General features: G+C 39.8%; 1 protein-coding gene and 1 long non-coding RNA gene across 2 annotated transcripts in view; one reads left to right on the top strand and one right to left on the bottom strand.

The window, feature by feature from the left end:
* Nucleotides 1–241: 241 nt before the first annotated feature.
* On the bottom strand, nucleotides 242–2,287 carry LOC147601835 (uncharacterized). The gene is made up of 3 exons (XR_015257944.1): nucleotides 2,198–2,287; nucleotides 1,525–1,645; nucleotides 242–390 (listed from the first exon to the last, which is right to left on the bottom strand). It is a non-coding gene; the product is annotated as an uncharacterized LOC147601835 (long non-coding RNA).
* A 475-nt stretch (nucleotides 2,288–2,762) lies between these two features.
* The window catches only part of TRIQK (triple QxxK/R motif containing), a 64,805-nt gene continuing 44,764 nt past the window's right edge, over nucleotides 2,763–22,803 (top strand). The window contains exons 1-3 of the mRNA XM_086741009.1: nucleotides 2,763–2,851; nucleotides 5,084–5,180; nucleotides 20,506–20,586. Of these exons, the coding sequence (XP_086597135.1) occupies nucleotides 20,526–20,586 (61 nt within the window). The 5' untranslated portion in view covers nucleotides 2,763–2,851; nucleotides 5,084–5,180; nucleotides 20,506–20,525. The remainder of the gene's footprint in view (nucleotides 2,852–5,083; nucleotides 5,181–20,505; nucleotides 20,587–22,803) is intronic.

Below are 22,803 nucleotides of genomic sequence, written 5' to 3'. Positions count from 1 at the left end.
TTCCTTTTAGAAGTTCTGGGGAAAGGTATTACCTGAAAGATTTAACGATACCCTCAATAGTAGTACCAATTAAATTGCTGTTTTATTGGCAAAATGTAGGCTAAAGTCCTGGATGAGAGATGGGACAAAACTCTTACTCATAGTGATGGCAAAACGAATGGAACAAAAATAATTAAGAGCATTATTTCACATCTTTGAGCTTAACCTGGTGGTTAGACATACACGAGGAGACATCAGGTTAGACAGTAGACAAGTTGTTGCATTTTGGGGAGTTAGTTTTCTGTATGTTAATTTAATCTGTGTTGTCAACGTGGAACAAAGATGTTGAGCATAATTTCCCAGCCTTTTATGTACTGAACTGTAAAAGCTCAGGGACCGCTTCTGGGAGCCCTGCAAAAGATAAACAAGAAAATGAAGCCTATTTTCAGTAGGCTTAACTTCTATCCAAAAATTTTTCACAAATTATGAAAGTGAAAACCACTGCATAGAAGGAGAACAAAAATGGACAGATTCTTGTCAAACTGTCAGAGTAAGCTGAAGATCTTCTGAAGAAATGAAAACCAGGAGGAAAAAACAGGAAAGGACAGTCACTGAAAACAACAGCAGATATATTTTCTTCAAAATTTTGTGAAATAACACCATGTAAGTTTAAAAAAACACTTTTGCATTTTTAAATTCATCTGCTCAAGGGATACGGCACCAAATTGACAAGTGTGGCAATATCAATAAAATATTCCTCTGATATACATTTCAGTTACAGTTACATATTCAGTAATTGTATCCCTTGTGTATTTATACCTGTAAGAGAGAGATTATAAATATCCTGTGACACATATACTCCACCCAGGAGTGGAGTATCCTACGAAACACAGCAAGGCTGTCAGTAGTACCTTCTATCACCTAAATGTCAACCGCCTTTCTGATCATTCCACCAATATGCACGCCTTCTCTGCGGAAGAAACCTTGCAGTGGGAACCAAGCATTTTTCCCATAAAAGAATTCCTATTAATAATGAAGAAATTAAAGACAGCAAAACTAAAAGTGGTAAAAATTTCTCAGTGGTTGTAGAGCTCCTTCTCATGAAGTCATAATTCCTTACGACTTATTCTTCATGGATTCAGTACCGAGGCTGTTGAGTAATATGTTTATTATTTAGAATAACCTGGTGGTGAAATTAATATTGTGGTTAGATAAAATTAGGTGAAACTGAACTAGGACTAAATGTATTTTGCTACAGAGACTCAGAAGGACAAACTCCTCAGCAGTTGTTCAGATAATGCAAAACCATGTAGCCAGATACACTGGTTCTGAAATTCCTTCATGTTTATTTATTTTGGTTGTGATTACGCAGTCAAAAATAATGTGTAACAGCTATTTGAATGCAATTGCTGTTTTGCACATAACATTATATTCAAATGTCCAGGAGCATAATAATGAACTGGCTTTAACTGAATCCTATTAAAACAATCCAGGAATCAAAATACATTATTAAAATATTTTACAAATAGACGGTTATTGTCTTACCATTAAGAGTATGAATGAAATAAAAAATTGTTGAAAATTCTGAATATGCAGGAGTTGGAAAAATCAGCAGTGGTGACCACAGTGGGTGTGACATCCCCTGTCCCACAGGGGACAAGATATCCTGGGAAGAAAACATAAGGTTGTGTCCAGTGAGTGCCATGTTCAAAGCAGCTAAATACTGTGTGACATTTCTTGGCAGAAAAGGTACAAAAAATGCTTTGTGTCTCATCACTCAAAATCAGGACAAGCTGTATTACTAAGAAAGCTGTTTCATTTCAGCCATCCATTAAGCTTGCTACAGAAATGTCTGGAGAACACCCTGCGGTTTGGTACGCATGCCCGACAGAAATTCCGATTAATCAACTTTTCTGTAGGCTCATTCTCCTCTCTGCATGCATGTCATCTAGAAAGATGGGAAAGTTCAGCTGGGTATGGCTTTCACTTCCTAAGCTGCAGAGGTAAACAAATGCAAATATTTCTTTTCTGTGTATCTTTCCTTACAGGGGAGTGTTACACTTGGTTATCAACTGCCATTTTGCAAGAAGGCAAAGCGTGCAGTCGCAATACTAATCAGTAAGCTGTTCCATGAGTCAATGCCTCACTTCTTGCACCTAAGTAAATAAATTACCTGTTACAAAGGACCTAGCATCATCTCAAGGTGCTGAAAAGATACCTGATAGGGTTAATAATTTCCCATGTGTTGCATTTTTAGGACCGTAAAAGTAAGTTTCCATTGAAGCAGGCTTGTTATGATGATGATGATGATGATGATGATGATGATGTGAAGGTGGCCAATTGCTTTTCATGCTACGTGTTCGGAGCAACATTTCTGACACCGGCAGGCAAAAGGCCGGTAAAAACCGAGCGGAGGGTGTGAAGGTGGAATGCAGAAACCCTCCACGACTGAACTTTCAGCCTCCCGCGAAGTATCTCCCCTGCAAAACCCTGCAAAACACCCGGCAATCGCAGGCAGGCGGGAGCGAGGCCTCCCGGCGGGCGGGCAGGCGCTAGGGGGCCAGGCCCGCCGCCACCCCGGGATCTTCCCCCACGCACCTGCGGGCGCAGCTGCTGGGCACGGCGGGAGGGCGGGGGCCGGGCACCGCTCCCGCCGCCGCAGGTGCCGCAAGGCCCGGGCAGCCCCCCCTCCGGCGGGCTCGGCGCCCGGTTCCCTCGCAGGCCGCTGCCCGGCGGGGCGGGCGGGAGCGGGAGGCGGGGCGGCGGGGGCGCTCGGGCAGGAGGCGGCGGCAGCAGCGGCAGCCCCGCCAGCACAGGAAGTCGCCCCGCCGAGACAGGAGGGAGGAGGCGGAGCTCCGCCGCTCGGCCCGAGGTACCGCGCCGCTTCCCGGGGTGGGCGAGGGGCCGCGGGAGCCGGGGCCGGCCGGCACCGCTGGGCCTGCGGTTGTCATGGCAACCACCCCCCTCTCCCCTCCTCGGGGCGACGGGGACGCGCTGCCCCGCCGCTCCTCCGGCGCCGCCACTGGCCTGCGGGCAGGCAGCGTCCGCGCTCGGCCGGCCCGCTGTCCGGCGCCGGCCTCCGCTGCCATTGGCCGGGAGAAAGCGCTCGCCTCCGCGATTGGCCGGAGCCCGCTGCCAATCGGAGCGGTGCCGCGGGCGCCCGGGTGCAGCCCTCGGAACGTGGGCTGAGTGGCCGGGGGGAGTCTGCGGCCGCCGCGGCCATTTTGGGTGTGGGCGAGAAGGGCCGCCTCTGCTCTGCTGTCCTCGGCCGGCGGGCGCTGTGCCCGTGAGGCGAGAGCGGGTGGCCCCTCTCAGGGCCGGGGCCGGTGGTGCCGTCTCACGCCGCACCGGGCGCTCCGCGACTGTCCGGCCTGCTTCCCCTGTGCCCGCAGGTGGTGCCAGGCTGCGACCGGCCGATTTGAGGGGGAAATAAACCCCACGTCGGCGAGGGCTGTGTTCGAGGCCTGGCCCCGCGGCTGTCAGGCTGGCTGAGCCGACAGGAGTCTGCTATGCCTCCGTTTGAGGACACCCCGCATGTTTCCCTCATGAGCTCTGCTCATCATGTTCTGCCCACCAACACAGCATGGGTTTGGGTTTGTGTCTGTGAAACCCTGTCTTTGTGGGGTTTCCGGGTGTCTGGGAGCTGGACAAACAGCTGCTCTGTGTGTGTGTGTGCGTGTAGGCTGACCCTCAACACGCAGTGAGACTGGGGCGTGTTGGAGCCGCTGCACGTGCGGTGTGTAACAGGGCTGGATGTGGTGGGCTGGCTGTGCGTATGCAGTAAATCTGATACAGCCCTGGGCTTGTTGAGCTGACTGTGTTTAACTTGCAGGTGTGATGTGTTCCGGGTACATTGGACTTCTTTGTCTTTTCTGCAGAGTGCGTTGGTTACACTTATGCTCAAAATCCTGGACAGAAGTGTGGGAGCCGCAACATTTCTAAACAAGAAGTGTTGGCAGGGATTTCTGCCAGCGTATTAATGTGGCTCTCCAACTGCTCTGCCTTCCGTCAGCCTACATAGTTGTGAGGACAGAGCATAATACCAGGAAACCCCTTTAAAAGAGCTTATGGAATAACTGGGCTGTATGTACAGCACACAAACTCACACACAGTAATTCAATTACATGTATACAGCTCAAGTTCTTTCCTGTTGGGGACCAGGCTCATTCCTGAAGAGCTAATCATAAAGGAAGGGTACATGTTACTAAAGATATGTTGACTGTCTACGGTCAGTAGACGGTAGATCTACAATCTACAAGTACGAGGAAAATTGAACTGTTTCATAAATAGTGCTATTTGGCACATCTTCCTTGGCTGAATCACTTCACCTCTTGGTACAAAATGGGCTAGAGACAAACTTTGTTGTTTGGAAAATAGCTTGACTTCTCACTAAGGAAAAATTTGGCAGACACTTTTTGTTGGCGTGATTATCTTTGATCATGAATTAGTGCAATTTACCCTTCTAGAATTTGTTTCTTGTCTTCATGGAAGCCTACTTCAGGTCAGTATTGTAAGTGTGAGCATAGAGAAAACAAAATGTTGACTTTGAAATAAATTAATCACACCAATACAAACAGTTGACTTATATTTTTAAGAAAGGGCAATTGCTCACTTCTTTGTGTTATCCTTGCCTCGGTATGTGAATCCTTTTTGTAATTTATTTTATAATTTATATTTCTGTAATTTATGTGTAGTCTTCTAGCTCAGCCTGTTTGAGCAGGGGCAGATGAGCCCAAGTGGATAACCTTAAGAGGTCCTTTCCAACATCAACAATCCTGTAATTCTGTGAATTTGATTTATTAATTTAACCAAGTAGAGATTACTACAATGTTCTACAATTGACCTCTTAGTCTGTCTTAAATAGTATTTTGTATCTGCAAAAGGAATATAGAAAATACTCAGTTGTTTCAACACAGATGTTGGAGCTCTTCAAATATCTGGACTTTGAAAGATTACTTCAGATCAGATGACTAAAACAGGTTCCTGTTAGCATTGGTAAAACTCCACTTACAATTAACTTTGGATCTTGTATTGATATGCATACAAATACGTATATATGTTTCTATTACGTTCCATAAAACCAGAACTATCCCTTCTGTTTCAGATGCAAGCAGCTGAGTTCCTGGTTTTGATTACTGCATCCCATTGAATGAACAGGATTTTTCCATACATCTTTCCTTAAAAACAGACTTTAGCAAAAGGTAATATGCAACAAGATACATACTTTTCTCTGTAAAATCAAGAATAAAGGCAGTGCTTGTATTACTGTTTTTTTTTTTTTTTATTATTTTCATAAACTTGAACTGTACGTAGGAAGTTTATGTGCACTGGAAGATTCCACGTGCACTTCTGTCAGTTCCCTGGCTTCACAACTCTTGCTGTTATACTCTGCAGCCTCTTCAGAAAAGGAAGCCGATTTGTGTGCCAGTTTTATAGCAGGTATGGGAAAATCCTCTGACTCACTATTGGTCACAAATACAGAGCAAAGACTAGACATGTGAGCTGATATAGTAACCTATGATACTGCTCAGTGTGTATTTAGGATTTACTTTGTTCAAATATTTCAGACAAATCCTGCAGCCCAGTCTTAAATGATGAGTCAAGCTCAGTGCACTTCATGGCAGTAGCTCCAGGAAACATCCAGTTTTAGTAGAGTGTATATAGAAAACAAGATGAGGGGGTTTTTATACAGCACAATGAAGACATTTTCCTTGGATTTTTTCTGTGAAATTTGTTTCTTGGTCCCATGAATTAGTTTTGGTCTCTTAGATAGTTTTAAAAATCTTTCAAAAGAAAGCAAATACCATCAAGGTTAGTTATAGTTAATAGCAGTTGGAATTTTAGAGTTTCTGTGAGATTTTTCTCATAACTCAGTTGTTCTTGGTTTTGTTTTCCTTTGAGATATTTCCATATTAATCTAAATTTTTCATTAGGCAAGGCAAGCTGTGAATTATAGATGAGGATAGGATACTTTGGGAAGTCTTTATATGTTGCTAAAGCAGGCTAATGTTACAAAATGGTTAAAAAAAAATGACCCAGTTTAATATAATCTTGGAGAGTTGAGTCACTCTAGAAAGTACCTGTTCTTCATAAGTAAATCGTTATGTTTACATTTTGTGAGATACAAAAAGCGAATGAAACATAGATGGTTGTAAAGTGTAGACAAAGAAGCTAATGATTTTCATTTACAGTAGAAGTCTCCCTCAATTCTTTGACCCTCCTGTGATACCACTGTTGTAATGCAGTTGCTCCTGAGAAACAGAACAGCAGAATTATGTTTTCTGACACAAACTCTGCTTTACATTTTTCTTCTCTTGTTCATTTGTTTGCAACTTTGCTTTTTATTGAGGAAAAAATGTAAAGAGATTTACAGAACACAGACAAGCTGATCATTTTTTAAAATAAAAGATGAAGTGCTTTTCAGTGAATGGCTATCCTCATTTCAAATGAAATCTGCAATGATTAAATATTAAAATGATCGATGGTTTAAATTAATATAAAAACTTTTCAGGAGATTATTTCAAAGATTAACATTTTTAATGTTTTAATACTTCCATAGTTTATCAATCACAGGCACAGTAAAACTGGTTTTAGTTACCAAGCTGATGATCTCGTATATCATTGCAGTATTTTGTACAACATAAACATAATGATGTTGTTGGTAGAGGAGATGAAGAAACACAATTTATGTTACGGCTCTTTAATAATCAGTTTTAGTCTTGAAGTATTTTTTGACACACAGAAGAAGTAGTTAAGATTTTTTTTCCTCCCCCTCAGGGAAGAAGATAGAAGGAAAGATAGTTCCAGAAAAACTCTTCTTTTTTTTTCCATTTAGAAGGGAGCTCTGTTTCATGTGATGACAAACATAGATGGGCACTGGTACTGCTACAGAAGAAGAAAAAACACTTGCATGTGTTTTTCCAAGTAGAACTTGCATTAATGCAGCCTTAATGTCCAAAATTATCTGCAACAGCCTATGATTCTTGATACATTTTTATTTATTAGAATGATGTTTGAAGGTCATGGGAAAATGTCAAGGTACCCCAGGTGCTTTTATATGACTAGCTGTGCATAGATACCCGTGTAATTCAGTGGGCTGAGTAAACACTTACTCCAGGCATTCTTGACATGGACAGTGCTAATCCCGTTGTTTACCAGTTCTTCTGCATTTTCTTAGCAGCAAGGCTAAAAAAATCAGCGTTAGTGATTTTTAAGTTTGATTTTGCCTGTGTAACCACATATTGCTGTCACACAACAGGTGTTTATACAGTACAGTTTATTGTGTCCCGGGACTTCTTTGCAATGTTAAATGTGATAATTCATACATCAACAAAATATTCTTTATTCATGTGTTGTGATTGTTCTTGGCATTGTCCTTCATCCAGTATGTTTTTCCATCAAAAACAACACAGAATTGGAAAGACTGACTCATTGTAATGAATTAGCCAATGTAAACCCAATAGTGGATGCAAAGAAGGATAGGAGATAGCCAGGAGAGGAAGGGTGAAGTAGAAATCCAGGAATAGATGTTGAGCTGATGAAGTAAATAAATGGGGAAAGAGAGTTCTGACAGCAGAAGCTTACGGTGGAGAAGTCATTTATACCAGAAAGGGCAAGTATGAGAGAGGGAAAGAGCAAAGGTTAGCACTAGGTTAATGCTGAAAATGGTATTGGGAAGTTAAAATCCAGAGGGCAAATCAAAGCATGCTGTTTTGTACACAAGTTTGTTGTCAGCTACTAATGCTGTTATTTCTGTTCTTAAGACAACAAAGTAAAAGGTGGGGTTACATCACCTGTAGTTGGTTGCCTGTAGCTAGAAAGCCAAATTTATCCTCATGTATTTCAATTGAAATAAAATAAATAATGTAACAAAATAACCTTTTATGTTATGAACTGTTTTTTATAGTGGGGAAACAGATTGGGTTGGAAATGTAGTAGATTTCAAAGTTTCAATTGTTTTCTCTCCGGCTGTGCTGTGTGGTGTAAATGAAGAAAAGGTTAAGTTTACCCATGATAATTCCCTCTCACATTTACATTATCAATCAGCCTTTGTAGCTTTTTGTGCTTTTAACTATTGTGTTTTCATTGTAATCTTTACATATGAAGTTCTCAATTCTACAAACTCTTATGCTCAAATTTATTCACGAATGGTTCTGACAGATGTGCTCTGGAAGCCTTAGATGCTGTGGTTTAAGATGCTGCCAGCTGGTCGCCCTCTCCCCACCCCTCCAATTGCCATCTGTATGGAAGAGCCAGCAATACCTGCACCTCAGTTCGCTTCCCTCACCTTAACTTACATTTCTTTTTGGGTGGCTTGTGCTGATGTGTAGGCTGGGAAGGGGGTCCCCCCCTTGTTTTTTACAGGCTACTCACCCCTGGCAGAGAGGTGATTAAACACCTGCGGTCAGCAACATCTTAAAGCCTCTCAGACACCCAAAGCTTATTCATGAGACCTCCCTGTAGTTTCGAGTTGAACATGTTTTAAACTTTCTATTTTAAATTACCTATGTTTTCAACTTGTTACTGTACCAGGTCAGTGCGGAGGACATTTCAGTACTTGACTTTACCGTATCACTATCTCTACTTAAACTCTGGCCTCATGATTTTGTCTTCTCTTAAAGGTGATAATGACTAAAAGCTCATATTAAAAACATAGATCTTTCATGTAGTATGTATGCCATAGAAATTGTCCAGTGGGTGGTTTTAGTGTTGCACTCTTTGTGTGTGGAGCTGATTACGCTGCCTCCAATTAAGATTACCTCACTTATTTTGCTGCTGGACCAGTTTTGTATTACTTAGGTTCTTGCCAAAAGGAAACGGTTAACTTGAAGCAGTGTATTACTTGTTTTGTTTTTGTGTCTTGGCTGCCAAACTGAAAAGTATATTATTTGTCCAGCTAACATTTAAATTTGATTAGGTCCTTGATTTACTGTTACTCAACTAAAATTAATTTAAGAATTAGGACTGTACATTAACAATAAAGTGGATAAAGAGCTGGTGAGCTGCTGTCACTCAGAAGTAATGGCTGGAGGCCACTGTCAACAGATGAGAGCTTGTGGGGACTTTCCCCGTTGTTTGTGTCAAGGGTGATGCTTTTCCCTGTTTTAGTCAATTGTCTTAGTGTAAACATAAAAGCAATAGTGACAAAGGATGTGTGGGTTCAGTGATTGCTGGATTGATGAAGAAGGGATAAAACTTAAAGCATGGCTGAGATCATGGTAACATGAGTCTGTTAAAATGCAGTTTGTCTGCAAATGTGTTGAGGGAGAAGAATGAGGGAGATGTGTGTGCAGAATCAAAGAATTTATCTTGTAAAGCTATGACTACGGGAAGACTTGTGGTTTGTGAGGAAGCACCTGTAGCCAAAGGGGATTCAAGTGCAGGACAGTGGCAGGAAAGGCTGGTGCAACCTAGCAGAGGTTGGGGGGGGAGGTGGGAGGGTGATTTAAATCCCTTTAATATGATCAGTGCTGGAATGGTGCATCTAGTTCTGTTTCTATGAAAAACACATCCTGAAAAATTTGAAAGTATGATGAAAGTCCTAGAAGACACAAACTTACTTCTGTTAATGGTATTACCATTAGCAGGTGGGCTTGAGAGTGGGTTCAAGCTTTTCATGATGTTTCTGACCACACGTCTACCATACCTCACCCATGTTGGGCTTCAGCAAGCTCTATTAGCGATCTGTCCCACCTGGCTGCTGCAGAGGCCCTCCTGCATACTTAGTGTTGGGTGCCGTCGGTGAGGCTATGCTACATCTGTGTGAATTTGTAATTTTTTTCCTATTACAGAGGGTGTGGAAAGCATTGTTTCTTTTTTGTTGCATATACGCATAGTGGAAAGCTTTCTAGAGTATGTTTGGTGTGATTCAGCTTAAGTATGGTTTTAATGGAACCACAAAGAATTGCAGCAGCAAATAATTTGCGGGTTTTTTTTGATGCTGCAATCAAAAAATGGTCAGAGCAAGGATGAGTGTTGATTTCTTTGGATTTTTTTTGACATGTGGTATTTAATTTATGATTTAATTGTTCCATATTTTTGAGTGAGAAGGTTAGCAAAGCATTCTTAGATTGCTGTTTACCTTTTTATTCTGAAAGATAGAATAATTTGAAAGCCTGGATTATTTTGGTATCTTTCTGGGTATACAGAACAGCAGACCAACAGGCTAAATATGAAGAGGGTATTCTGAAAAAAATGATTATTATAGAGACAAAACCTATTTTTAAAAGCTTCAAACTATTTTCATTTTAAGTACACTAGTGGGGTTAAATAATATTAGTAACTCTGTTAAAATAGCAGATCATAATAATTTAAAACAAAAGGTCCCAGTACACTTGCTAATATCCTTTACAGCTTCAGTAAAATACATCTGAAATTATTTACAAAGCAGAGCTTCTGGATGAATTCTTCCAGTTCTACATGGGAAGAGAGTCTGTTTATCTTCATGCCTGTTTATATAGGCCCGTGGAAATTATGATCTAAATGTGAGTACCATACTAAAACATAGCCATATATGCAGAGTAAAGAATTCAAAGCGCTTGCATTCTGTCAGTTATTGCACACAAGTAATGTATATTGTATAGGCTCAGTTCAATTCTGTATCCTGACCATAGAAGGACTCTATAGAATATGTACTGTACATCAAGGAGACCTTCAAGGGGAGGAAATGGTGTGTGTAGGAAAAAGCTCAGTGCAATGGCTCTCTGACCAACCTTGTCTCTTATCTGGTTTTGAGCCTTCAGACTTAAGCACTGTCAGCCCTAGAAACAGTGAAGAGGCGGAAAGGTGTTTCCCCTGTATATATTGGTATAGAGTTTCATTGACTCACCTCATTAAAAAAAAAAGTATGGAAGCAGCTGGGATGGCTGTAAAGCTAAATGTATGGGATCGAGTATTTTGGAAGTTAAAAGCGGAAGCAACTTAGCTAAATTCCTTTTCAGGGTTGTCCCAGCTCTCCTTAAACTTCTTAAGCTTGGTTACAGGGTTGTACAGCTTTTGATACAGTAGTGGCTGGACTGAGCAATTGTAGCAGCAACAGAACAGACCTCCTTTGACTGTAGCCAAGGGCATGTGCAAACCCCTAGTGCTTAGAGAGATGCACTCAGGAAATGAGAGCAAATGGAGTGGATTGTCGCCTGTCATTTTGTCTCAGGCTAGGTTTTCTCAAGAGATCCTTGCGAGCTGATAGCTACACATTAAATGATCTCTTTGAAGAGTCTCATAACTATTCCATTCCTAACTAGTTTGAGATGTAGAAATTTCTCCATCTGAGGTATCTTTTAGGCCAGAGAAGGCTAACTTGTCACACATCAGAACCCAGGATCTTAAAAATGTGCCATCTCCAAAAGCAGCAACCCGTGAAAAAGTGTTAAATTTTGTATTTTACTCATATTTTCACAGTAGGTAGAATTTCATGTGTACTATGTGACTTGAAACATCCAAAGGAGTACTTTTTTTTTCCACTATGTTAGTCTCATTTCATGTCATTTCTTTTCCTTTGCATTCTCCTGGACCATGAACCTTGCAGCAAAATTCCTTTTGCCTTGTGGTACACATGCAAGCCATTCAGGAGTAGTGGGAACAGATGGGGACACAGTCTCCTCCCATCCTGTGGTCTTACAGGGAAACCCATGAAAAGCACCCAGGCAGACATTTGCACAAATGGTTGCATTCATGACCTTCAAGATGTTTACATGACTTTCTGCAATTTCAACTGCTACTTTTCTGCTAGTTGCTGATTTTTCTTTTTGCTGCTTTTTTTTTTCCAGCTGCACTCACACTTGTCTCCTCTGCCTTAAAATAAGGCAAGTAAACAGTTTACCACATTTTCTGATGGTTATCAAAGCTTATTTTTTCATTTAATACATATAAAGGTTTTAGCCTGATTTTGATCCACTCCTTTAATTCAATTTTTGTTCAAGATTCAGATTTTTGATAGATATCAATGATTTTATATTCCCTTTTTGCCTAAATAGAACATAAAGCTCCTCCAGAGATGGTATCATGTACACTATTACTTTAGTCTTTGTCTTAAAAATCATTACCTTTAATGGGATCTCTAGGTAGGTTTCAGGAGAGCCAAATCTTGAGCAATTTAGATATAATCTGCAGTGAGTGTGCTTGGCCTATTGTTTTGAACTACTTTGGAAACTACTGAGCTGATGTTATTTAAGTGACATTAAACTTTTCACCCAGTTATGGCCTAATCCTTCAAAACCAGTAGAGTAGGACCAGGTTTTGAAAATACTGCTGCTAACGTCTGTGGGCCTGTTCACTAAGCCTGACTAGCTTAAGCTTGTTATGGAGTGCTGTAAGGCTGAACTTTACATTTGATACGTTAACACTAAATTATTTACGGGTTTGTCTACTGGTTTTCAACTAGGGCAATTTTAAAGAAAAAATACAAAAAATTATGTATTGTGTTAAGGCTTTGGAAATGCATCAGCTTTATCTTCTGATCTTTATGGGGAAGATTTAACAGATTATTCTGTCTTTAATCAGTTACTAAAAAGTAAAATAAAACATAGATGCTGAAACAACCAAGTTAAAACTTAAAGTTTCTTTTGCCTGGTGACTAGAATTTTTTTTTTTTTTAAAGCTGAATTGCTTTCCTGAATGCCTAGTACAGCATGTGAGACAACAAAAGTGGGGTAAAACTATTTTTGTTCATTCATAAATCAGTCTATATCATACTTATCGAGCTGCAGTAGTTTCAGAGAAAGGAAAAAAATCCACGTTCATTCTGAACGCTGAATGGAAAGAATACCTTTTAAGTCCTTTTGAACACCAGATTTAGTAATGGAACTAATAATTCAGTTGTGCTCAAGTGTTATGATTAGGTCTACGTGTGCTGGAGTGTTATTTGCTGCTGTCATTTGTAGCCTGCTTTCAACTTGCATGCTTGCTCAGGGAAAGAAACAAGGCAATCATTAGGCTATAAATGTGGTGACCAGTTTTAGCAATTATTATGTCTTGGAGTCATGTGTGCTGCGACATCGTATTATACTACAGTCAAATATGTAACAGAAGGGCGCATTTGTCTGCCTCCCGGTTTTGTGCCTGTGTGGCTTATTTGTGGCTATTTTCTCTTCTGGTTTTCAGTTACTAGGTTGACTGTCAAGCAGGAACAGACTTTGCTGAGAGCTGGTTTTCTTCTCAAATAATAGACAGATTATAATGAAAATGGAGTCAAAATAAATGAGATATCGATATTAGAATTAATGGGGAAAAATTAAGCTGAAACTTAGCCTAACATACTTTTAAAAGTATTTTTCTTATAAACAGGGTGAGAGAAAAGGAAAAAATCTAGCAGTTTCAAATTATCTTGTTTTGATACTTTTTTCAAAGACATTATTTCAATTTTTAAATAACTTACTCAGAAATTTTGTAAATTTAAAAGTCCAAGATAATGCAAGTGAAAAAAGGCACAATAGAATAGAAGCAAAACCAAAAAGATCAATATGGAATTATTTATTGTTCTAAATTTTTTATATGTGTGAATAGCTTCAAAAGTTACAAGATTTATTCTCACTGAAGGTTGTTATCCCATTCTGCAATATTGAAGATGTCGTGAAACAGACTTTCTGTCCTCTGGATCATTGTGAACTGTATTTTAAGATGGATATGCTAAGGGGAAGTATAATTACTCCCTAAATATTTCTTCTCACTTAAGGAAGAAATAAGAATTTCATTTCCGTGAAAAATGAGCCTAAGCTTAAAATCTACAAATGAGGAATTAACAAGTGTATGTAATTAAAGCACCCAGGCTTATAGCAAGCTATGACTTGTGGCAGTCCTAGGAAAAGAGTAACATATGGAAAAAATGGAATTTTTGTCACTTCCCAAAACTAAAGAATGAGGAGAGTAGAGAGGTTATTTGCTGATTTAAAGAAGGGAAAGAAGTTGCTCTTCCCCTGCTGTAACACCTAGCAGGGCAAAACAAGGTTTTTGAGGTTTCTGAATAAGACCTCAGTGAAACCACGTGGCGCTCTATTAAATTCACGAATTGTAACTTCATAACATATTAGAAGTGAAGTGCTTAGGCAGACTTAGCTGATTTTGAAATTTAAGGTCTATGACCTCTAGCTTTATACCTGTTATTTAAATTATTCCCTACTTCATCAAAGGAAGTGAGTGCTGAAGGGGTGTGTGGTGGGGATCAAAGAGGGAATAAAACTGCTGGGATTTAACTGAACCACAAAATATTCACTGCTGCTGCTTCAATTACTGAGGTGGAGCAAATAAGTGTTTCTCGCCATTGCTCTTGACTCAATGAACTTTTAGCTCACGAGGCAGAAAGCGTGTGCTTTGTTTCCATCTTGTGCAGGCGTGGCGGTGGTAGTGGCGTCCTCCGTACTTACCTTCAGACCATATAGGTGTTTGTACAGCGTCTCTGGTTGCTCCCATGGAGGCTGTGTGCATCCTTTGTGGATGTGCGTCTGGGCATCAAGGTGGTCTGGATGCTCATTCTCTTCCTACCCTGTTTACTTCGGATTTCTGCCATAGTCCACCCCCCAAAAAAGTTTAAACAGATTCTGTTATTTTGAAGAATGTTATTCTGAAATACTGCATATGGTGTCATTTATTGAGTAATTTCCCCTTTAGCAGAGATTACTCTTTCCTCTGGGAAATGCTACATTTTGAACTGTCTGGCAAGGCAGAATCAAACCACTTGTATGCTTTTTTGCTTCATGAACTTCTTTAAGTATATTTTCTTGACACACCAATGCTGTCATATATTCATAAAAGTGAAAAAAAGAGTTCATCTTTGAATGTTTGGAATTTTAAATTTGTTCAGATGAAGATCTGTCTTCATATTAAAGTGAATATATGTTTCACAGATGGTATAGCTCTAGTCGACTCTGAAGTGGGTAGGCCATTTGGTTCTGAAGACAAATAACAAATCCTAATAATGGAAAGTAAATACAAAGTGCATAGAATCATACAAATAAGAATATTTTTCTGCAAGATGTCATACTGTTTTTATAACAAGTATAACACCAATTGCTAAATAGCTATTTTCTGCATAAGTAATGTTTTTATAAGTGAGTTTTGGCCTAGTACATTTTGATTCTTCTTCCTGTAGAAGCTGTGACAAACTGTACTGTACTGGGAATGGAAAGAACCTTTAACACTTCTAACAGCATCTTTTTGCTTAAAAAACCCCAAATTTATGCAAGTATAAAGTCTTTTTAAAAAACCTTAGTCAGGTTTTGCAATCTTTGAAATTTTCACTTGTTTCCTGGCTGTCATGAATAGATTTAATGATAATCTTTTCAACTCTTCAGATATTTAAAAACATTTTACATCTAGCAAAAGTAAGTAGACTTTCTGCTAGAAGAGCAAATGCAAATATTTAGGCCTAAATAGTCCCACTAAATGTCAGGTACTTAGGAGAGGTTTAGGAGTATAGTGAGAAAGCAAGATTGCCGGAGGTGATTTGGATTCCTTACCATTGCACCTCTTTCTTCATTCACTGTAAAGGGAGCAGAGGTGGCCTCCTGCATAACTTGGGTGTCTCACTTACCTTCCTGAAATTAGGTGGAACTAATCTAAGTTGTTGATGAAATTTATTTTTCATAATACGTTGCCTCAGGATTTTGAAACAGCCTGAAGAATACACTGGGTATTCATAGAAACTAGTACCTGTGTACTACTTTTGTTAGATAAATTTGAAGCTAATTTCATGGTTTTTGTAGCCACTGTATAACTAACCAACAAGAGGGCAGTTGTTTTTGCTCTCTTGTAACTTGTAAAGGTCTTAATATCCATTATTTATTAAACTATGAGCTATGAAATTAACTGGTAAAAGACTCATTCTTTCACTGACATCAGTAAGCTTTGAATCATATTAAAAATAATTTGTGTTATGAGTTTGAATTAGCAATCTGCATTGCGTTCAACACCACCAACAAAAAAGGATTTTTAAGTTAGATGTCCATTTGCCATTAAGGACAGGGTACTTCTGCATTTGTACAGATATTCGCTGTCTGTCTACCTGCGTTTTCAATTGCAGCTGAAGACCTGACCTGGTACTTTTACATTCTGTAGTGGTTCTTTGCTATGCTGAATTTTTACGTGCTTTTCTCTCAACTGACTAGCTCTATTTCAGCTACAAAACCAGACATTTCATTGATTATGTTTCTTTCTCTAACATGCCCTCTATTAATATTTAGGCAGCTTCTTGTTGAAGAATACAGACATACTATCAAATATCACTGCTAAGAAAGTTTGTACACATGCACATATGTAGATCTTTGAGTGTTCACTAGTTCACACTTTGTCTTGTCACTGTTATTAATCATTTGTGTTGCATCATAAATGCACAAAGTGAATCTTTTGCTATATAGTCCCTGTACTTATTTTTTATTAGTATTTCTTAAGTAATTCATGATATGTTTTTATTTCACTGAAGTAATTTCTTTTTTTGTTTGATTGATACAAGCTCTGTACACATCAAGAACAATGAGTTGGGATTTAAACACTCCTGTGACCAGAGCTTGAATGGACTTTCAGAACTAGTTTTTATCCCACAAAATGCTATTGACAGTTGGAGATGGATAATAAGATAATAGGCAATTTGTTGTGTGTATTAATTATTATGAGACACTGCTTATGAACAAAAGAGGAGGACAAGAAAAATCATGTGTTCTTCCAAGGATGTAAGCCTTCAAAAATGAATTACTAGAGGGGAAGAGAAAGAGAGTGAAAAAAGAGTGAAGGATACCACAAAAACAAAGATGTCTTTTGACCTTGTAGTATCTCTGAAATATAGATAAACAAAAAATAATTCCACTGAGCCTCACCTCTTTTTCTTAAGCCTGTCTATTGTAAAAGCTTAGAATTGAGGAGGGCTCACATTGCCTTCAAATGATCTGAAATTCCTCCCGAAATATTTTTAGTAACCTGTAAAAAAGAGCAGTGACAAGCTCCTTTACGTGTTTTTTAAATGGTTCTGTAGTCATTAAAATTCCAGAGACCCGAAGGCTGCTTGGGGTGCACGCGGCGCGGCGTGCTGCCTACCCCTTCGGTTTGGCAAGGAAATGAAGGAAAGGCCAGATCCTCCACTCGCTGACATCGGAGACAACGGAGTGGCCAGAGATAACTGGGAACAACTTGAGTGCAAATTTCATTTACAGTAAAGTTAAGATGACCATTTATTTTAGGATGACAGCTGCTGTTTTAAATAGGGAAAATGCACTTTTCAAATCATTTTGTGACTCATAAAGATTCCAGGCTTTTCCTTTATGGTAATCTGATCAGAAAGTTACATTGGAAAGCACTCCTCCAGCAAGGTTCATAAATAATAAATATTATCTCTTATTAATCCATATTTTAGTTTAACTCTGGCTCGTGGCAAGTTGCTTCCTCGGGGAATGCAGGATTCTTTACAAGAGAAGGTGATGAGCCACAGTCCCTGAGGAATTAAATTGTGAAAACAATCTTGGTTTCGTACATGCTAATATAGACCTGTTATTCCCTTTCCACATCTATCACAACACATTTTAAATTGTGGCTGATCTTTTATGCAAATAGCTGTCTTATTAGACATTGTGGCTGTATCTGCTAATGTCTCCGTGGGTTTCTCGGGTGTTTGCTATCTAACCATCAAAGCGGAGGAAATGAATGATGATTACTGCATCCCTGTGAAGAACAAAGAGCAGTCGAGGTTCTAGATGTGGGAGTCGGTGACACCGAGCCACACGGGCAAATGCGAGCACCTCTGCGGCTTGTATTAAGTTGGGAAATAATTTTTGCCTGTGTTTTCTTCTTGTGTTTTATTGGCACTGCTAAAACTGCAAACATCTTTCACAGCTGACATTTTGTTACAAAACATTAGTAGGCTATTGAAATTGCAAAAGGCAAGTCAAAACAGTCTCTAACAGTGGCATAAAAAAAGCCAAGAACTAGTTTTGCAGTGTAAAATGTATCTGTTATCTCCCAACTAGCTCAAAGTTCAAATGTTACTTTTATTTCCCGCTCTTGTTATTATGATGTGAACGTTATGTGAGAAATCTAACACAGTCAAGAAAATAGCTGGAAAGCATAATAGAGTAGGGGAGAAAACCCCAGTGGATTTTTTATGTGTTTTACATAAAATGGGAGTATTCTCTGAATTAAACCAAAATAGTATATGGAAACATTAAAACACTGTAACTGAGTTTTCTGTTCAGATTAAAAAATAATTATATTCTTTTATACTGGGTTCTTACTTCTGAATGCCTTTTAAGAAGCTTGCTGATTTTTGAGAATCAAAGTCATTTTGTGCCCTGTGTCCCTCACTTTAAGTTAAGGAGCCTCGTTCCATCTGTATTGTTTTGGTTTTGTCACTTGGCATTAAATGACAATAGTTTGTGTAGAATAAATAAAAAAAAAAAAAAGAAACTTTGTGGGTTTAAAATGCAAGAATCACTAATGACATCATTCCTGCAGCTATACTTTGAACCGTGTTTGAAGTTATGAAGGAAGTAATGGTGAATGTTTTAAGGTTGTGATGCAGGCAGTAGCCCATTCAGCAGCCCACGTCTTGGCATGTTTTTGTGCCTGTGGTTTGGCATCACAGTGTCCTCAAGGGCTGCACTTCCCATACAGTGTTTCTTGTCAGACTGTGCGGAAGAAAAGTAAAACTGCAGATACTCCAAGGCCATACGTGTGCAATCTGCAGATGGTTTGTGGCTACCCGGGATGGTTCAGCCAGTTTGCCCTTGGCACTGTGCTCGCCAAGGCTGGTTGGGAAAAGGCAAGTGTTGGCTGTTTTGCATCTTCTGCACTGGAAAAATCTGACACTTCTGGGAAATGTCAGTCCTCTTGTGAGCACAGGCGTTGATGTTGGGACGCTTGTGTCATAAAGATGGTCGAACAGTGGGGCTTATAATCGCTGTGATGAATGATGTCTTCAGCCTAGCCAAAATATTTGAAAAACAGTGTTTTGAGCAACAAGTGTGACTATAAAAGCCAGGTATTTTTTGACTATGGAAAAAGAGGTGAAATGAGCATGTTTGTAGAATCTTACTGTCTCTTTTGAGTGGCAGCCCTGCGAGGGGATGAATAAGAGACCATAAGGTTGTACACGTATGTTGGGGGTTTGCTAAAACACTGCTCAGTTGACACTTATTCAGTTACATGGATGGTGTGGGAGCACCGAAGTACCAAAAAGAGCATCTTTGCATAAATGATAGTGCAGTTCCCCAGGCAATCCTAGTGTCACCTGCTTGCGCTGTGCAACGTGAGGAGCCTATGCAAGAGTCAGGATGGTTGTTACCTAAATGCACTGAAGGTGATTCAAACTCTCAGTATTTTGTCTGAGAGGAATAAAATGAGCACAGCCACAGCTCTCACCTTTATTCTTCACTTTCTTTTTGTTCACAGATCTCTAGAGCCCATGGCAGGATAGGCTCTAGAGGGCCTATGAAAACACGTAGAATCAGAACAGTTTGAGTTGGAAGGAACCTTTAAGGACCGTCTAGTTCAACCCCCCTGCAAGGAACAGGGACATTTTCAACTAGATCAGGTTGCTCAGAGCCCCATCCAACCTGGCCTTGAATGTTTCCAAGGATGGGGCATCCAACCACCTCTCTGGGCAACCTGTTCCAGTGCTTCACTAAGCTCACAGTAAATAATTTCTTCCTTATATCTAATTTAGATCTGTCCTTGTTTGGTTTAAAACCATTACCCCTTGTCCTATCACTACAGGCCCTGCTGAAAAGTCTATCCCCATCTTTCCCCCTTTAAGTGCTGAAAGGCTCCTGTAAGGTCTCCCCAGAGCCTCTCTTCTCCAGGCTGAACAGCCCCAGCTTTCTCAGCCTGTCCTCATAGGACAGGTGTTCCAGCCCTATCATAATCTTCGTGGCCCCTCCTCTGGACCTTCTCCAAGTGGTCCATGTCCTTCTTAAGCTGGGGGCTCCAGAGCTGGATGCAGTACTCCAGGTGGGGTCTCACGAGAGTGGAGTAGAGGGGGAGAATCACCTCCCTTGACCTGCTGGCCACGCTTCTGTTGATGCAACCACACAACTTTTGATGCACTTTTAGGTAGCACGTTCCTCTCTTTTGCTCAGGGTGGCTGGACAGTTGTGCCTGCAGATTGACTTCCTGAGCGATTACACCTGTGGGTGCCCCGGGTGTAGTGTAAAAGTGTTTGCCAACAACAGAAACAGCTCACAATACTTACATTTGCTCCTGAGTTTACTAAAGAAAAAAAATTCTATAGGAATGCAATTCCATGGTACCAAATGAATTACAGTGCAGTCGGTTTAAATCCTACTTCTTCTTTTTTTTTTTTTAATTCAAACTAACAGACATTCTGTAATGTTAATAACCCATGCAATGGGGAAAAAGGTATGTTTAGAATTTATCTAATAGAATAGTGATGATTAACTGCAGTGTCTCATTGTACTCTCGGAAGGCTTATGTCTTTGTGTATGATCATGTAAATGTTGCCTGTTACAGTTTTTTCTCATGTTAGAAGTAATTAATTTCCTTAATAAGTTATTTAGGAATAATGCATTTTTTTTTTTCTGATACTGACAGTGATTTTTGAGTTGAAAACGATGGGTAGAAAAGATGCCTCTACAGCAAGGACTCCTGTTGACCAGTACAGGAAACAAATAGGTAAGAGACCTGAAGAAAAGTTTGTGTGCTTAAATAAATCTCTGGTTTTTGCAGCCAGACCAACTTGTCTAACAAAATGTATTATTCCTCTTCAAAATGTTCATGTTGCTTAGAGTGATATGAAATAATGCATGCTGTTGACTAATTCATTCAGCAAAACTTTTGTGCAGCCAATGTTTCGTGTAACTTGAAAAAAGTCCATGGTCTGTGTTTAGAAATGCTAGTGGAATACTGCAGTGCAGCAGCTACGTGATATTTCTGAACTGTTGGAACTTTCCTGATTTTCCTCTTTGTCTCCAGTGTAAAATATGGGCATTTCTGATAAAATACTGTTGCAGCTTCATAAAAGTTTTTGGTACACTGAACGATACAGGCCTTTACATTATATAGTGCCATTTATTCTCACATTGATGGAATACTTTATTTATTTTCCAATTTTTTTTTCCTATTCTCACTCAATGTAAATGCAAGTAATTTGTATACAAAGTACACACGTGCACACGTGAGTGCACACACATACACTCACACAAGTGTATCCATGGCAGACACAAATCCATATTTGTTTGCTTAAATGTCAAGGTAAGTGACTTACTTTTGGAATCCATATATGAGGATTCTGTCTCTCTACATGTTAAATAATATTATAAAACACACAATGTTTTAAAAGTACATATATAAAATGAAGTAACTTAACCTATATGCAGTTATTTAAGTAAATGACTTTGGTTTGCAGTTGCTAAGCACCAATATCTGTGTTTAAATATGCAGAAGAATAGAAAATGTCTGGGGAAAAAAGGCTGTTTATAATATATGTTCTCATGGTGAAAAAGCTGGAGTATGTGAACAATCTTATTTTTATAATTTCTTAATTTTTGTAGTGCTACCTTACTATTTTAATATAAGTGTTTTAATGGTCTTTTCTGCATTTAAAGTTGAAAGTAAGGGACTATTTTTATTTATTTTGTATTTTATTTGTTTTAGATAGCTGTGGAATGCTCTGTTTTTCCTAATCTTGGGCAGTTTGTGTGGCTGGCTTCCTCAGTTAATTTTCTAAGAGACAGAAACATGGCTGAAAACCTGAGTACCTTTATGGATGGGAAGCAGATACGCTGGAAAAACATTTAAATATATGAGCTTTCCGCTTTTGTGCAATTTAGGTTTCATGTGGAAAAGATTGCAAGGAAACTATTCCCCAACAAAAGATGACACCACAAATATTTCACCCAAATGGGTTTGGTGAGATGTGGGAGCCCTGCAGCTCATCTTCGGGACAACTCATCCTGTGTATCTGGGTGTTTGGAGAGAGGATGATGGCATCAGCTTTCTGGCATTTTCTCTGAGTGTTTTTTTCATCTGAGTCACTTCTTTTTCAGCCACCTCCTTTAGAGTTGCTTTTCTTCCTTTTGTGAACACTTTCAGGTGACCATAGTTGGAGTAATTTTTTTAAGTCCTCCGTGGGATGAAAGACTGGTGATCTCCAGCGGGATCCCTGGAGAGCAGGTTAGGCTGGAGGAGGACCAGAGGGGTGTAAAGCTGTGTCTTAAGTATGAGATTTACAAAATTGCTTCCCTCTTTTCCACAGCTTGGGCTACAAGATGTAGCCTGTGAGATGCCAGGACTGAGTAGCTGTGCCTTGAGCAGGGGAGGCGACTGTGCTGCAGCAAGGGGGCAAGAGGATTTGTATTGGGGTCCAACACTCAGAGGGATCCTGTTATGTAGCTGACTCTCTGGTTTTGGGACAGTGTGTTGTCTGAACAGTTTGGCACCTTCCCTGTTACATGATGCAGCGCCAGGAACTATTGGGTGCTGCAAAATAAGCTCATTTTCCTTAGATGCAACACATTGCTCTTAACTTGGCAAAAGCAAGTGTTAAAAATTATCGTAAAGAAGAATCTCACTCTGGCAGGCAAATAAACTATATAACCTAGGAGGTGTTTCTGTGATTGTAGTATTCCTTAGAGCACAGAGAGCAAGAACTAAAGTAGACTCTGCTGCCTTTTGCTCTGATGATGGCTATTTCAGCTCCCACTCTGGTCATTCACTGATAGAGCCATAAAGTTTGCCAATGGAAATTAGTTCTCTGATCTCATCAGTGAACTTAATGAATGTTGGAGGGAGGAGTTGAAAACTTATGGATACAGTTTTATACTTTAGTGTTGTGGGTGTGTTTGAGTTTTACATATGAGCATTTAGGGCTAGTTTTGGGCCTGGTAACTG

Source organism: Chlamydotis macqueenii, chromosome 2, assembly GCF_036417535.1.
Source record: "Chlamydotis macqueenii isolate bChlMac1 chromosome 2, bChlMac1.mat, whole genome shotgun sequence".
In the NCBI taxonomy this organism is placed as follows: Eukaryota; Metazoa; Chordata; class Aves; order Otidiformes; family Otididae; genus Chlamydotis; species Chlamydotis macqueenii.
Note: the sequence above shows the minus strand (reverse complement) of the source record. Positions and strands in the feature narration are given on the sequence as shown.